Source organism: Oncorhynchus masou, chromosome 14, assembly GCF_036934945.1.
Source record: "Oncorhynchus masou masou isolate Uvic2021 chromosome 14, UVic_Omas_1.1, whole genome shotgun sequence".
NCBI classification, from domain to species: Eukaryota; Metazoa; Chordata; class Actinopteri; order Salmoniformes; family Salmonidae; genus Oncorhynchus; species Oncorhynchus masou.
In genome coordinates this window covers 12,898,372-12,912,890 of record NC_088225.1, presented here as the reverse complement: position 1 = coordinate 12,912,890, position 14,519 = coordinate 12,898,372, and the positions used below count along the sequence as shown (strand labels likewise).

At 43.5% G+C, this 14,519-nt stretch overlaps 1 protein-coding gene across 4 annotated transcripts in view; it reads left to right on the top strand.

Annotated features, from left to right (window-relative positions):
* The window catches only part of LOC135554269 (phospholipid phosphatase-related protein type 5-like), a 56,953-nt gene extending 43,049 nt beyond the window's left edge, over nt 1–13,904 (top strand). For 2 of the 4 annotated variants that reach the window (XM_064986466.1, XM_064986469.1), the window contains 5 exons: nt 3,059–3,179; nt 4,820–5,070; nt 5,221–5,397; nt 7,083–7,210; nt 7,963–13,904. In XM_064986466.1, coding sequence (XP_064842538.1) covers nt 3,059–3,179; nt 4,820–5,070; nt 5,221–5,397; nt 7,083–7,210; nt 7,963–8,071 — 786 coding nt within the window. In that variant the 3' untranslated portion in view covers nt 8,072–13,904. Of the gene's footprint in view, nt 1–3,058; nt 3,180–4,819; nt 5,071–5,220; nt 5,398–7,082; nt 7,227–7,732 lie in introns of all 4 variants that reach the window. The other 2 variants (XM_064986468.1, XM_064986467.1) reach the window with 2 other exon arrangements.
* The last annotated feature ends 615 nt before the right edge of the window (nt 13,905–14,519 follow it).

The window sequence follows — 14,519 nt, the reverse complement described above, 5'->3', positions numbered from 1 at the left end:
TGTCGGTTCGCTGAGCATCCGTAGCCCTGTGTGTGTGTGTGTGTGTGTGTGTGTGTGTGTGTGTGTGTGTGTGTGTGTGTGTGTGTGTGTGTGTGTGTCTGAGGAACAATGGTTCTGCTCCAGTGCTGTGTTGTTGTCAGGAGGCTGCTGCTGTTCTTGTCACTCTCGGTTTTATTGTCTGTGTTTATCTGGGATCTAACAGGCCTCTTGGAATTAGCCTCAGATGATTACCTAGGGCTGTTATCTCCCTGCCTCGTCTGCTCCTTATCTTCTTTCTGCCTCTTCTCCCTGTCTTCATATCTCCTTCCCCCTCTTTCCCACGTGATTAGAACTGATTCCCAACTTGTTTTGGAGAAGACATATTTTGATATGCACAGTAAAGATATTTACCCAGTTGCTTACACACAAACACGAACTGACTCTTCCAACTTGCTCTCACTCTGGCAGGAATATTTACACACACAGGCACATGCGCACACACACACACACACACACCCCAACAGTGTCAGGGTCGAGTTCATCCCACTGGTCAGAGCTTTTCTCTGATTCAGCGGCAGACGAGGGTGAAGTGCAGGACATGTTCTCTTTTCTCTTCTTCCTGTCCACTCTGTGTCTCCACGCAACGGATATTAGACTGATGTCACAGCCCAGACACATGATTGGTCAGATACTATTCTTAGTCTGTTGAGGGGCTACTGCCTGTCTGCCAAGGTTGGTGTTAAACATTTAGTTTAATTCCAGTCAATTCAGGAAGTATACTGAAATTCACATTTCAATTCCAACTCAATGCTTTTCAATGAGGGAAGTTTGGAATTGGAATTAGAATTTGGTTGACTTCCTGAATTGACTGGGATTGAAATGTAATTGAAACCAACCCTCCTGTGTGTTTTCCACTCTCTCTCTCTCTCTCCTTTCCTCCTCAGAGGTGTGGTGGAGTGGGTCTAATAACACTGGGAACAAACACTTACTGTAGAGTCCCCTTCTGCTTCACAACAGTCAACTGGTGCTGTGTGGAAACAGAAATGTTACGTGATTGTGTTTTAATGTCAAGGAAGTTAAGTACAGCAGCCAATGTCCTGTCTACAACACAAACACTCCAGCAATGTTACCTTGACTCCTTGAGAGCAGTAAGAATAGCGACACGCAGCAGCATGATGGAGGGGGATAATTTAAAAGACGTCGGTTGAAATAATGTGCAACATGATTCACCATGCAGACAGGGTCCAGGCACATCCGTGAATAATTCATTGCTACAGTTTGCTTCTCTCTCTTTCCCTCGTCCCTCTCTTTCTGTGTCCCTCTCCCTTCACTCGCTCCCTCTCCATCTCGACACGCTCTTCTATCTCCCTCTCTGTACTGATTGTATCTCCAAAGTGTTTTCATCTGCTCCAATTCTGGAGGATGCAGCTATTAACAGTGGTGAAAGAGGGATGGTTGTACAGTATTGACTATGTGATATGCTTCTGAACAGGATCACCACCCTACTGCTGAACAGCTTTTAGCAGACTGAGAATCAGTGTTTCAGAGTATTGATCCATGCAGGAGTGGGATGGGATGAAGCCCAATACCTCACTTCCCTAACACATGTTCACAGACATACTGTGTGGACATATGTTTGTCAGACAGCGGTCAGTCACTCGGCAACCTCTAGTTTGTGTTGATCATCTCCTTCCAATTTAATGTCATGGTTCATATTAGAGTTAGTTTAATGTTGCTATGGAACCATTAGTCGCTATGATCTATTTTTCCCTAATGGAGGTGGAGTGCTATTGGGGCACGCACATAAGAACACAGAGCCTCTGCTTCAGAGGCTGTTAGCTCATTCAAACTCTCCAGTCTTAATTTTTCTTAGACCTGAGACTTTTCTTTCTCTCTCATTTCTATAAATAAGGGAAGGTAACATGTTATTCTCTGCTATTCCGCTGTATTGTGGATCCCGAGTGCATTTTACATTGATATTTCATGAAAAGATAACTTGGATTCAGTTATGCTTTAGTGTTAGGGTGGCTATTAGCTTAGGTCCTTGCTCTTGGAGTAATAAACACATGGTTTTCTACAGAAGAACAAGCAAAGGTTTTGTTGAGGCAAGTCGCGTCGGAAATGGGAAATAGTTTATGTTGTCTGAGTACCATGGATAAAAGAGTGAGTTTCACAGTTCAGGGCCCTCAATAAAGCAACATGCACTCAGTAGGTGTGAAATGTCGCTACTGTTCCCTGGTTTCTGCGGCTGTCACAAGCCTGGCACGTTCCTCACTCCAATGGTGGGTATTTTTTGTAACCAAAAAAAATGGCTGGACTTCTGCGAATGTGATGTTGATGATGAGGGTTTCAAATGAAACTGTGTGGGTGTGAACATGGGGATCGCTAGCCACGCGCTGACATTAAGCCACGTGTTGTGTGAGAGAGTTGAGGTCTGTGTGGGTGTGAACATGGGGATCGCTAGCCACGCGCTGACATTAAGCCACGTGTTGTGTGAGAGAGTTGAGGTCTGTGTGGGTGTGAACATGGGGATCGCTAGCCACGCGCTGACATTAAGCCACGTGTTGTGTGAGAGAGTTGAGGTCTGTGTGGGTGTGAACATGGGGATCGCTAGCCACGCGCTGACATTAAGCCACGTGTTGTGTGAGAGAGTTGAGGTCTGTGTGGGTGTGAACATGGGGATCACTAGCCACGCGCTGACATTAAGCCACGTGTTGTGTGAGAGAGTTGAGGTCTGTGTGGGTGTGAACATGGGGATCGCTAGCCACGCGCTGACATTAAGCCACGTGTTGTGTGAGAGAATTGAGGTCTGTGTGGGTGTGAACATGGGGATCGCTAGCCACGCACTGACATTAAGCCACGTGTTGTGTGAGAGAGTTGAGGTCTGTGTGGGCAAGTGGCTTTCTGAGAACTTGTGCATAGCCTAAATTAAATCAAATACCTTGTCGTTTTCAAGACGTGCTCTCTCGCTCAGTTCAGGGCCCTCAATAAAGCTAACTGGATCTCTCACTGTCTCTCTCTCTGTGTTTCTCTCTCTCTGTGTGTGTGTCTCTCTCTCTCTCTCTCTCTCTCTCTACAGATCCTGGTGGGGGAGCTGGTGGCGTTCTTTCTGAAGGCTGAGGGGACGCAAGAGAAGACCATAGTGACAGCAGACTGCTGCTACTTCAACCCCCTGCTGCGTCGCATCGTCCGCTTCCTAGGTAACCTAGTCTTGAATGATTAGTGTGTCCAACAAGATGATATATACACACCTGGAATTGGAAATATCTACAAATGGGTACCTACATTTGATGTATTTTTAAAGGAAGATGTAGATGTTGATTGGATTTGTCACTGTGCACAGGATATAACTGGTGTAAAACAATACAGTGAGAGCTCTTTCCCAACAATGCAGTAATAATAATAATAGTATAAATAATAATAATAATATATATAGATATAAATAATAATGTAGATGATGCTAATAATAATAATCATAATAATCATAATAATCATATAGATAATAATAATAAATATAAATAATAATCATAATATTATAGATATAAATAATAATATAGATAATAATATTAATACTTACAATAATAATAATAATATAGATGATAATATAGATAATAATGATCATAATAATAATATATAGATATAAATAATGTAGATGATGATAATAATAATAATAATATAGATAATATTAATAGATATAAATAATAATCATAATACTATGATATAAATAATAATAATATAGATAATAATAATAGGTGTAATATTTATTATAATAATAATATAATAAATAATAATAATATAGCTATAAATAATAATAATATAGATAATAACATAGAAAATACTAATATGGAAAATAATATAAACAATATATATTATAATAATAATAATAATAATAACAATATAAATAATAATATTGAAAATAATAATATAGATATAATATAGATAATAATATAGAAAATAATAATAGTAATAATATTGACGATAAATATTAATCATAATATAGATAATAATAGTAATAATAATGTAAATAATATAGATGATGATAATAATTATATAAATAATAATAATAATATTGATAATATTAATAATAATATAGATAATATAGATCATATAGATAATAATAATAATAATAATAATAATAATATAATGACAGGCCTTAAGGTTATTATAGCTGCTGGTTGTGTGAAGGTGGATGGTTGTCCAAAACATCTGCTGAAAAACAGCAAGTGAGAGAACATGGGTAAGTTGACATAGAAATACATCCCAAGATTGACACCCATTGGTTGAAAGAGAGGAAAGTGATAGGTTTCACAGTAAGCCTGCAGAATGTACATTATTGTGCCGCGCTTATAGATAGGTGAATGACATTCTGCACATGACTAATACGATAGAGGATAAGAACTAGACGCTATGATGATGAAAGTTTGTATTTATTCCCACTATGCCTGTATAATAGGAAACAGAGTGCTTTGCGGCTTGTTTTGCGGTATAATAGAGTGAATTATGTTTTGCGGCTTGATGAAGTTAAACAAGCATTCACACAAGCCTTCCTGATTGAACTTGCTACATTTGAAGAAACACGAGAATGCAAGTAACACAACAATGAAACAGGAAGAGACATGCCTCAGCAGTTTGTGATGATGATGATGGCTAAAACTGGTGTGAAGAATTTCAGACAGATTTGCACGTTCATCACTTCAGGTGATCATGAAGGCTTTTGCAATTTCACACCTCAGCTGATAACAGGGGATCCGGGGGAGGCTGGGGATAACTAAACTCGTCCTATTTTAGTTGGCTGTCATTGCTCTCTCTCGCTCTTTCTCTCTTTCTCTCTCTCCCTCAGGGGTGTTCTCCTTCGGCCTGTTCACCACCACCATCTTTGCCAATGCGGGTCAGGTGGTGACAGGAAACCAGACGCCTCACTTCCTGTCTGCCTGCCGGCCTAACTACACGGCCCTGGGGTGCACATCCAACATGCAGTACATCACCCAGCCCCGTGCCTGCACTGGAAACCCCCTGGTAGTGGCATCCGCACGCAAATCCTTCCCCTCCAAGGACGCAGCCCTCAGTGTCTACTCTGCAGTCTACACTGTGGTAGGCTCTGGTCTGGGGAGTAGGAGTTTGGACAGTTTGATACACATGTTATGGTATACCACCCTATAGTATAGAGTTGATACCCAGCCTACAGTATTACAATTCTTGACAGTCCTCCTGGTCTCCTCCCCCTACCTCTGTCTGTCTCAGATGTATGTGACGCTGGTATTCCGGACCAAAGGCACTCGGCTGACCAAGCCTACGGTCAGCCTGACCCTGCTATGCCTGGCCATGCTGGTGGGCGTGGTCAAGGTGGCAGAGTACCGCAACCACTGGGCTGACGTCCTGGCCGGCTTCTTCACTGGGGGAGCCATCGCTGCGTTTCTGGTGAGAGGGAGGGAGGGGAGGGGAGGGAGGGAGGGAGGGAGGGATAGAGGGAGCTGAGGGAATGGTGAGGGAGAAGAGGGTGGTTAGGGAAGTCATGATTCAGGGAGATGAGGGTGATAGAATGTAACAGTGATGTATATTGCTGACATTTTCCGTTGATATTTAAGTTCATAAGCACAGGGGCTGTTAATCCTGGTACTTCTCACCATGGGATGAGAAATGTCACTCTCATTTCACTTACAGTGAGCCCCAAAAGTATAATATTGAGGAGTGAGAAATTTAGAGGCCGGAATTTCATACCCCCCCCCCCCCAAAAAAAAAAATGCTAACCTTCCCTATTATTGTAGTGGTAAGAGGTTATTCATGATTCATTTTATCTTTAATCATGTTAGCATCCACATTAATGTAGACGTGTTTAGAAGATATTCTATTCTTATTTACAATAAAAGTGACTCCAAAATGACACAATACATTATTTACCATTTGTAAATTATACTAAATTAGGCTAATTGACATCATTTGAGTCAATTGGAGGTGTACCTGTGGATGTATTTCAAGGCCTACCTTCAAACTCAGTGCCTCTTTGCTTGACATCATGGGAAAATCAAAAGAAATCAGCCAAGACCTCAGAAAAAAACATTGTAGACCTCCACAAGTCTGGTTCATCCTTGGGAGCAATTTCCAAAAGGCTGAAGGTACCAGGTATTTACAATAGTATGCAAGTATAAACACCATGGGACCACGCAGCCGTCATACCGCTCAGGAAGGAGACACGTTCTGTCTCCTAGAGATGAACGTACTTTGGTGTGAAAAGTGCAAATCAATCCCAGAACAACAGCAAAGGACCTTGTGAAGATGCTGGAGGAACCCTGGAGGAGTCCTATATCGCCATAACCTGAAAGGCCACTCATCAAGGAAGAAGCCACTGCTCCAAAACCGCCATGCAAAAGCCAGACTACGGTTTGAAACTGCACACAGGGACCAAGATCATACTTTTTGGAGAAATGTCCTCTGGTCTGATGAAACAAAAATAGAACTGTTTGGCCATAATGACCATCGTTATACTTGCAGGAAAAAGGGGACGGCTTGCAAGCCGAAAAACACCCATCCCAACCGTGAAGCACGGGGGTGGCAGCATCATGTTGTGGGGGTGCTTTGCTGCAGGAGGGACTGGTGCACTTCACAAAATAGATGGCATCATGAGGATGGAAAATTATGAGGATATATTGAAGAAACATCTCAAGACATCAGTCAGGAAGTTCAAGCTTGGTCGCAAATGGGTCTTCCAAATGGACAATGACCCCAAGAATACTTCAAAAGTTGTGGCAAAATGGCTTAAGGACAACGAAGTCAAGGTATTGGAGTGGCCATCACAAAGCCCTGACCTCAACCTCATAGAACATGTGTGGGAAGAACAGAAAAGGCATGTGCGATCAAGGAAGTCTACAAACCTGACTCCGTTACACCAGCTCTGTCAGGAGGAATGGGCCAAAATTCATCCAACTTATTGTGGGAAGCTTGTGGAAGGCTACCCGACATGTTTGACCCAAGTTAAACAATTTAAAGGCAATTCTACCAAAAATCTAATTGAGTGTATGTAAACTTCTGAGCTAAGATATCACTGTCCCAATAATTTTGGCATTACCTTTTATTTTCTTATTAACTCAGTTTTTCTCTCTCTCCAGGTGACGTGTGTGATCAACAACTTCCAGCAGACGAGGCCCCCTCCCCTTCCCCCGCGACCCCAGCGCCCTGAGTCGGTGCTAGGCATGCCCATGGTGGCTCTGCCCTGTGTGGAGAGTCCACTCGAAAAGTTAAGTGGAACTCAGGTAAGGGGTGGGGGTGGGTGAGCGGCAGGGCTGCACACACAGGGGGGGGGGGGCAGACATGCACCCCTTCTCTCCCCTTCTGTCGTCCCCCCAATCCCAAAAGTAGATGTCCCCTCACAGTGCATGCCCCAGCACCTCCCCTTAACCCTCAACCCCGACAAAAAGCACAAGAACACCAAGCCTTGTCTTTAGAGGGTGCCGTTCGCAGTAGTCTCTTCCTCAGCATTCATTCATCATCCCTCAGTGGTTTAAACTTTGAAGGCCTCTTAGAACTTTGAAGTGAATGAGAGGTGCACTGTGAGCTCTTTAGATAAGGGAGAGCAGAAGGCACTAGAGAAGGACAACCTGTTGGAAGTGTGATTCAAGGGAGCAGCTTTGAGATTGCTTGTGTCTCCTCTTGTCTGTCACCTACACTAACCCTCACCTGACCTCCTCTCCCCTGTCTCCCACCTTGCTCTTTTCCCTTATCCCTCACTTGATCTCTATCCTTCTATCTATGTCACCAGCATCCTGCACTCTCCTCCTCCTGCCCTCCCTACAATCCCTACGTTCACCACCCATTTTGACCAACTTTGGATCTTTTTCTCTTGCTCCTCACTCGTTTTTCTTTTTTTCATTACTCTTTCCACCCCATCTTTCTCTGTCTCTTTCATTCCCTCTCTCTCTCTCCTTCTTCCTCCCTCTCTTCTCTTCTGTCCCTCCCTCTCTCTTTTTCACTCCTCTCTCTCCCCTGCAGACTCCGAGGGGGTCTCCTTTCACAGAGATCACATGACCATCAGCCGTATCGGTTCCCCGCCACCCCAGATGTCCTCATTCCGTCTCGCTCCATTTCCAGCGAAGTCTAGACCAGCCACACGAACATGAACACTCACACGAACACCACTGCGCCGCCCACCCGGCAGGCCGCTACTCCACCCTCTACAGATCCTACTCCACGCAGGTCTAGACTATCAAAACACACGCACACAAGCACAACACACACAGCATACTCAGACCTCTACGAACCTCCCCCTAACCTTGTCCAAGCCCAAACCCCTGGGGGAACCGAAAGGTGAGCTCATAAAGTGAGACTCACAAAGACTTAACAGCTGTCCAGCTGAACATTCAGTACAGTGTCAGGTACAGGTATGCCTCTTTCATTTAGTTGTTTTCAGAGGCTTCTTTTTTGTTTTGCAGACTTTTTTTTTGAATGTGCTTCATTGTGTGAAGTACACATTTCACTGACATCACAAGGTGATGTTTCATCATCTTCGTGCTTGTAAGGAGAAACTGTCAGAATCCATTTGAGAACTGTGTTCTTTTGTGTTTTCAACTGTCTGTCGGAGATGTCCTCACAGGCAATGCAGCCAGTCATCCTGAAACAATTCAGTCATTTGTGTCTCTGTGCAGTTGTGCTTAATGAACGCCCTCCGCTGGCTTTAGGGCTAATTTTCAGTATCCTAGAATGAGCCAATCATCAAATATCTGCAAGAGTCAACAAACTCAAATGTTTACGGACCAATCACCTTCTGTAGCAACTGTGGTACTTAATTACTGTACCTTCCAAATACAGCATAGAGACAACACACACAGATCAGACCTCTCTTCAGCTCTGCACGACATTACCCAGATCAAAGGATTCTGTTCATATCACTGAGGAGAAGACGATACAAGAACAAACAGGATGAAACTGCAGACGGTTTATTTTTCTCCGCTTTCGATTGGTTGCAGCTGCCGCAAGTCAGCATGAAATAGATACAGATTTGGTAAGACCGGATGAGACACATTTTGAAATACATCACAAGTGACAGGACATGAGCTTTGTACAGTACAAAACATTTTATTTTACACTCAATGTATCTGGACAGGGAACCTTGGTTACCAAAGCTTTGTCATTGTGATGTCACTAAAATACTTGTTTACTTACACCCCCCCTTTTGCCTGGAATGGAACGGATCACATCGGCATGGAACGGATCACATCGGCATGGAACGGATCACATCGGCATGGAACGGATCACATCGGAATGGAACGGATCACATCGGAATGGAACGGATCACATCGGCATGGAACGGACCACATCGGCATGGAACGGACCACATCGGCATGGAACGGATCACATCGGCATGGAACGGACCACATCGGCATGGAACGGATCACATCGGAATGGAACGGATCACATCGGCATGGAACGGATCACATCGGAATGGAACGGATCACATCGGCATGGAACGGACCACATCGGAATGGAACGGATCACATCGGAATGGAACGGATCACATCGGAATGGAACGGATCACATCGGCATGGAACGGACCACATCGGCATGGAACGGACCACATCGGAATGGAACGGATCACATCGGCATGGAACGGATCACATCGGAATGGAACGGATCACATCGGCATGGAACGGATCACATCGGCATGGAACGGACCACATCGGCATGGAACGGACCACATCGGCATGGAACGGACCACATCGGCATGGAACGGACCACATCGGCATGGAACGGACCACATCGGCATGGAACGGACCACATCGGCATGGAACGGACCACATCGGCATGGAACGGACCACATCGGCATGGAACGGACCACATCGGCATGGAACGGATCACATCGGCATGGAACGGAACGCCACACTGGAAAACCAAGATTCCCTGTCTCTGGGCTGTAGAGAGATATTATTGGACTTTGCCTATTCATGTGATAATGTGATTTTTTTTATGAGGAGATTGATCGTAGATGTATTTATTTGATGTGTATATATGGTGTGGTTACCACAAACAGTTTCATTTTCATTTGCACAGCCCTCACTCATATCCAGTGGTGTAGAGTACTTAAGTAAAAATACTTTAAAGTACTACTTACTGTAAGTAGTTTTTTGGGGTATCTGTACTTTACTATTTATATTTTGCCTACTTTTACTTGACTACATTCCTGAAGAAAATGATTTACTTTTTACTCCATACATTTTCCCTGACACCCAAATATTTTTTTTATGCTTAGTAGGACAGGAAAATGGTCAAATTCATGCACTCATCAAGAGAACATCCCTGGTCATCCCTACTGCCTCTGATCTGGAGGAGTCACGAAACACAAATGCTTTGTTTGTAAATTATGTGAGTGTTGTAGTGTGCCCTTGGCTATCCATAAATTAAAAAGATTTGCTTAATATAAGGAATTTGAAATGATTTATACTTTTACGTTTAACTAAGGATATTTTAGCAATTACATTTACTTTTGATACTTAAGTATATTTAAAACCAAATACTTTTTTTCATTTTTACTTGAGCCATTTTCTGTTAAGGTATCTTTACTTCTACTCAAGTATGCTCATATCTCACCCTCCACTCCCCACTCCCTCCCACTGGCATATGGTTTTCTACCACTGTTTGGTTCTCTCCTTTGTGTTGTATCCTGACTATACCGTCACTGTGCTGTGTAATGTTTCCCTCTGCTGGACAACACACACACACGAAAACGCTCATAAGAAAACATACATTTAATATTGACAAACTAAAATAACCAAAATACACACACTTTTGGATGTACATACACATACTCACCCAACGAAACCAACAAACACACACACTCACTTACCTCTCCTAATCTCTAGGCTATACCTCCCCTCTTTCCCACTTTCTTACACTTAAACCTATTTGTATGGTTTTGTAAATAGTTATTTTTTGTAATGAGAATGTGATTTTTACACAGACACCCCACTGCACTCCTTACATTAAGTTGTTATGGAGAAATGGGAACATTAATTGTATCAACTTTATTACTGAAGACAAGAGTGTATGTAAAGGTCCTGGTCCACTCTAAATCAGGCCTGGATTGGACCTCTCCTCGTCCCAAACTGGCAGCCATTCTGCATCAAACCAGGTGCCCTCCCGGACCAAGGTTGGAGTCAACCAAAGATGGCTCGTGGTTCTATGCTAACAATAGAATCCCCTCATGGTTTAGTTTCTCTTGTAATAGTTCACCTGCCATCCCATATTGGGCCAGTAACCAAAATGTTGCTGGATCGAATCCCCGAGCTGACAAAGTAAAAATCTGTGGTTCTGCCCCTGAGCAAGGCAGTTAACCCACTCTTCCCCGGGCAACGATGACATCGATTAAGGCAGCCCCCCCTGTGCCTCTCTGATTCAGAGGGGTTGGGTTGAATGCATTCAGTTGTACAGCTGACTAGGTATCCCCCTGTGAATGCATTCAGCAGCACAGCTGACTAGGTGTCCCCCTGTGAATGCATTCAGCAGTACAGCTGACTAGGTATCCCCCTGTGAATGCATTCAGCAGTACAGCTGACTAGGTATCCCCCTGTGAATGCATTCAGCAGTACAGCTGACTAGGTGTCCCCCTGTGAATGCATTCAGCAGTACAGCTGACTAGGTATCCCCCTGTGAATGCATTCAGCAGCACAGCTGACTAGGTGTCCCCCTGTGAATGCATTCAGCAGTACAGCTGACTAGGTATCCCCCTGTGAATGCATTCAGCAGTACAGCTGACTAGGTGTCCCCCTGTGAATGCATTCAGCAGTACAGCTGTCTAGGTGTCCCCCTGTGAATGCATTCAGCAGTACAGCTGACTAGGTATCCCCCTGTGAATGCATTCAGCAGCACAGCTGACTAGGTATCCCCCTGTGAATGCATTCAGTTGTACAGCTGACTAGGTATCCCCCTGTGAATGCATTCAGTTGTACAGCTGACTAGGTATCCCCCTGTGAATGCATTCAGCAGTACAGCTGACTAGGTGTCCCCCTGTGAATGCATTCAGCAGTACAGCTGTCTAGGTGTCCCCCTGTGAATGCATTCAGCAGTACAGCTGACTAGGTGTCCCCCTGTGAATGCATTCAGTTGTACAGCTGACTAGGTGTCCCCCTGTGAATGCATTCAGCAGTACAGCTGACTAGGTGTCCCCCTGTGAATGCATTCAGCAGTACAGCTGACTAGGGGTCCCCCTATGAATGCATTCAGCAGTACAGCTGACTAGGTGTCCCCCTGTGAATGCATTCAGCAGTACAACTGACTAGGTGTCCCCTTGTGAATGCATTCAGCAGTACAGCTGACTAGGTGTCCCCCTGTGAATGCATTCAGCAGTACAACTGACTAGGTGTCCCCCTGTGAATGCATTCAGCAGTACAGCTGACTAGGTGTCCCCCTGTGAATGCATTCAGTTGTACAGCTGACTAGGTATCCCCCTGTGAATGCATTCAGCAGTACAGCTGACTAGGGGTCCCCCTATGAATGCATTCAGCAGTACAGCTGACTAGGTGTCCCCCTGTGAATGCATTCAGCAGTACAACTGACTAGGTGTCCCCTTGTGAATGCATTCAGCAGTACAGCTGACTAGGTGTCCCCCTGTGAATGCATTCAGCAGTACAGCTGACTAGGTGTCCCCCTGTGAATGCATTCAGCAGTACAGCTGACTAGGTATCCCCCTGTGAATGCATTCAGCAGTACAGCTGACTAGGTGTCCCCCTGTGAATGCATTCAGCAGTACGGCTGACTAGGTGTCCCCCTGTGAATGCATTCAGCAGTACAGCTGTCTAGGTGTCCCCCTGTGAATGCATTCAGCAGTACAGCTGACTAGGTGTCCCCCTGTGAATGCATTCAGCAGTACAGCTGTCTAGGTGTCCCCCTGTGAATGCATTCAGCAGTACGGCTGACTAGGTGTCCCCCTGTGAATGCATTCAGCAGTACAGCTGTCTAGGTGTCCCCCTGTGAATGCATTCAGCAGTACAGCTGACTAGGTGTTCTTTCCCTATACACCAAAGTCAGTGAATTAGGACAAAGTGCACTGTATACTACTATCACAATCTTGAGGGGTCTGTTGCTTTTACATTCAAGTCATTTAGCAGACACTTTCATCCAGAGCGACTTACAGAAGCAATTGTGGTTAAGTGCCTTGCTCAAGGGCACATTGTCATCTCTGGGATTCGAACCAGTGACCTTTCAGTTACTGGCCCAGCGCTCTTAACTGCTAGGCCAAAACTGATAGCAGCTACAAAATACTACACAGATGGCTTGACTATGTTTGGGTCAGAATGTGTGTTCCTTGGTGCACATACAATACATCTGCAGTTAGATTTAGTTCTATTTTAAAATAATAAGACGATAAATAATGCAGTAACAAAGGAAAGTGTTCTGAGTTTTAACACTTCATTTCATCTTGTTACAACGTACCTTCTGTTTTGTAAAGATTTGTCTGATGAGAACAATAAATGGATATTGAAATAAAAAGGATGTTGAGTGTTCGCTCTTGCCTTTTATGAGGGCAGGACACATTATGTTTTACTGTCATTGATTTTATCCTTTGACCAATCACAATGCTGATTGTGGCTCAAACGTGGCCCAGGATGTGGATCATAGCCAACAGGAATGTCTTGTACTTTTTAATCAATGTTCTCGTTTTATTTTCTTTATTGGACATAATATGCACTTCTGCCTCAGCAACAATCTCTAAAGGTTTGAGAAGAACATAATAGTAGAGATATGCATTACATGTAAATCATTTATATTATTAGTCAATGCAGAGCTGCAAAGTTTGAGTTGATAACTCTCTAACCTCTGTGAATATACAAGTTGTTTTGGAAGATTAAATATTCACTTACCTTTTGAAAATCTTCCTCTGATTTGTCATCCAAAGGGTCCCAGCTATAACATGTAGTGTCATTTTGTTAGATAAAATAATTTTTACATCCCAAAATGTCTTTATTTGGCGCCATCGATTTGAGTAATCCACTCATTCAACTTGCAGAGAAAGGAATCTGAAAATCTACCCCTAAACTTTGTTTCAACAAGTCAAAATACATTTCTATTTACTCCTCAGACACCCTAAAATGTAATCAAACTATAATATTTATTTTGGAAAGAAGTATGTTCAATAGGAAACCAATTTTAGCAAGTGCGCGACTTCGTCATGGCTCGCAAAAACACGGATTTCCAAGACTGTCCTCTTACAAAAAATGATATTTATTATTCATGAGCCTGAAGTCTTGAACATAGACTGCTGACATCCTATGAAAGTTATAGGAATTGCATCCAGAGAGCTATTTTACAATATGACCATTCTCTTGCATTTCTAAGAGGATGGCCTCTCAAAAAAAAAATTCTGGTTGGTTTTTCTTTGGGTTTTCACCATATCTATTGTGTTATATTGTCCTACATTATTTTAGCATTTCTACAAACTTCAAAGTGTTTCCAATTGTATAAATTCTATGCATATCCTGGCTTCAGGGCCTGAGCTACAGGCAGTTTACTTTGGGCACATCATTCAGGCAGAAATTGAGAAAAAAGGGGCCTAGCCC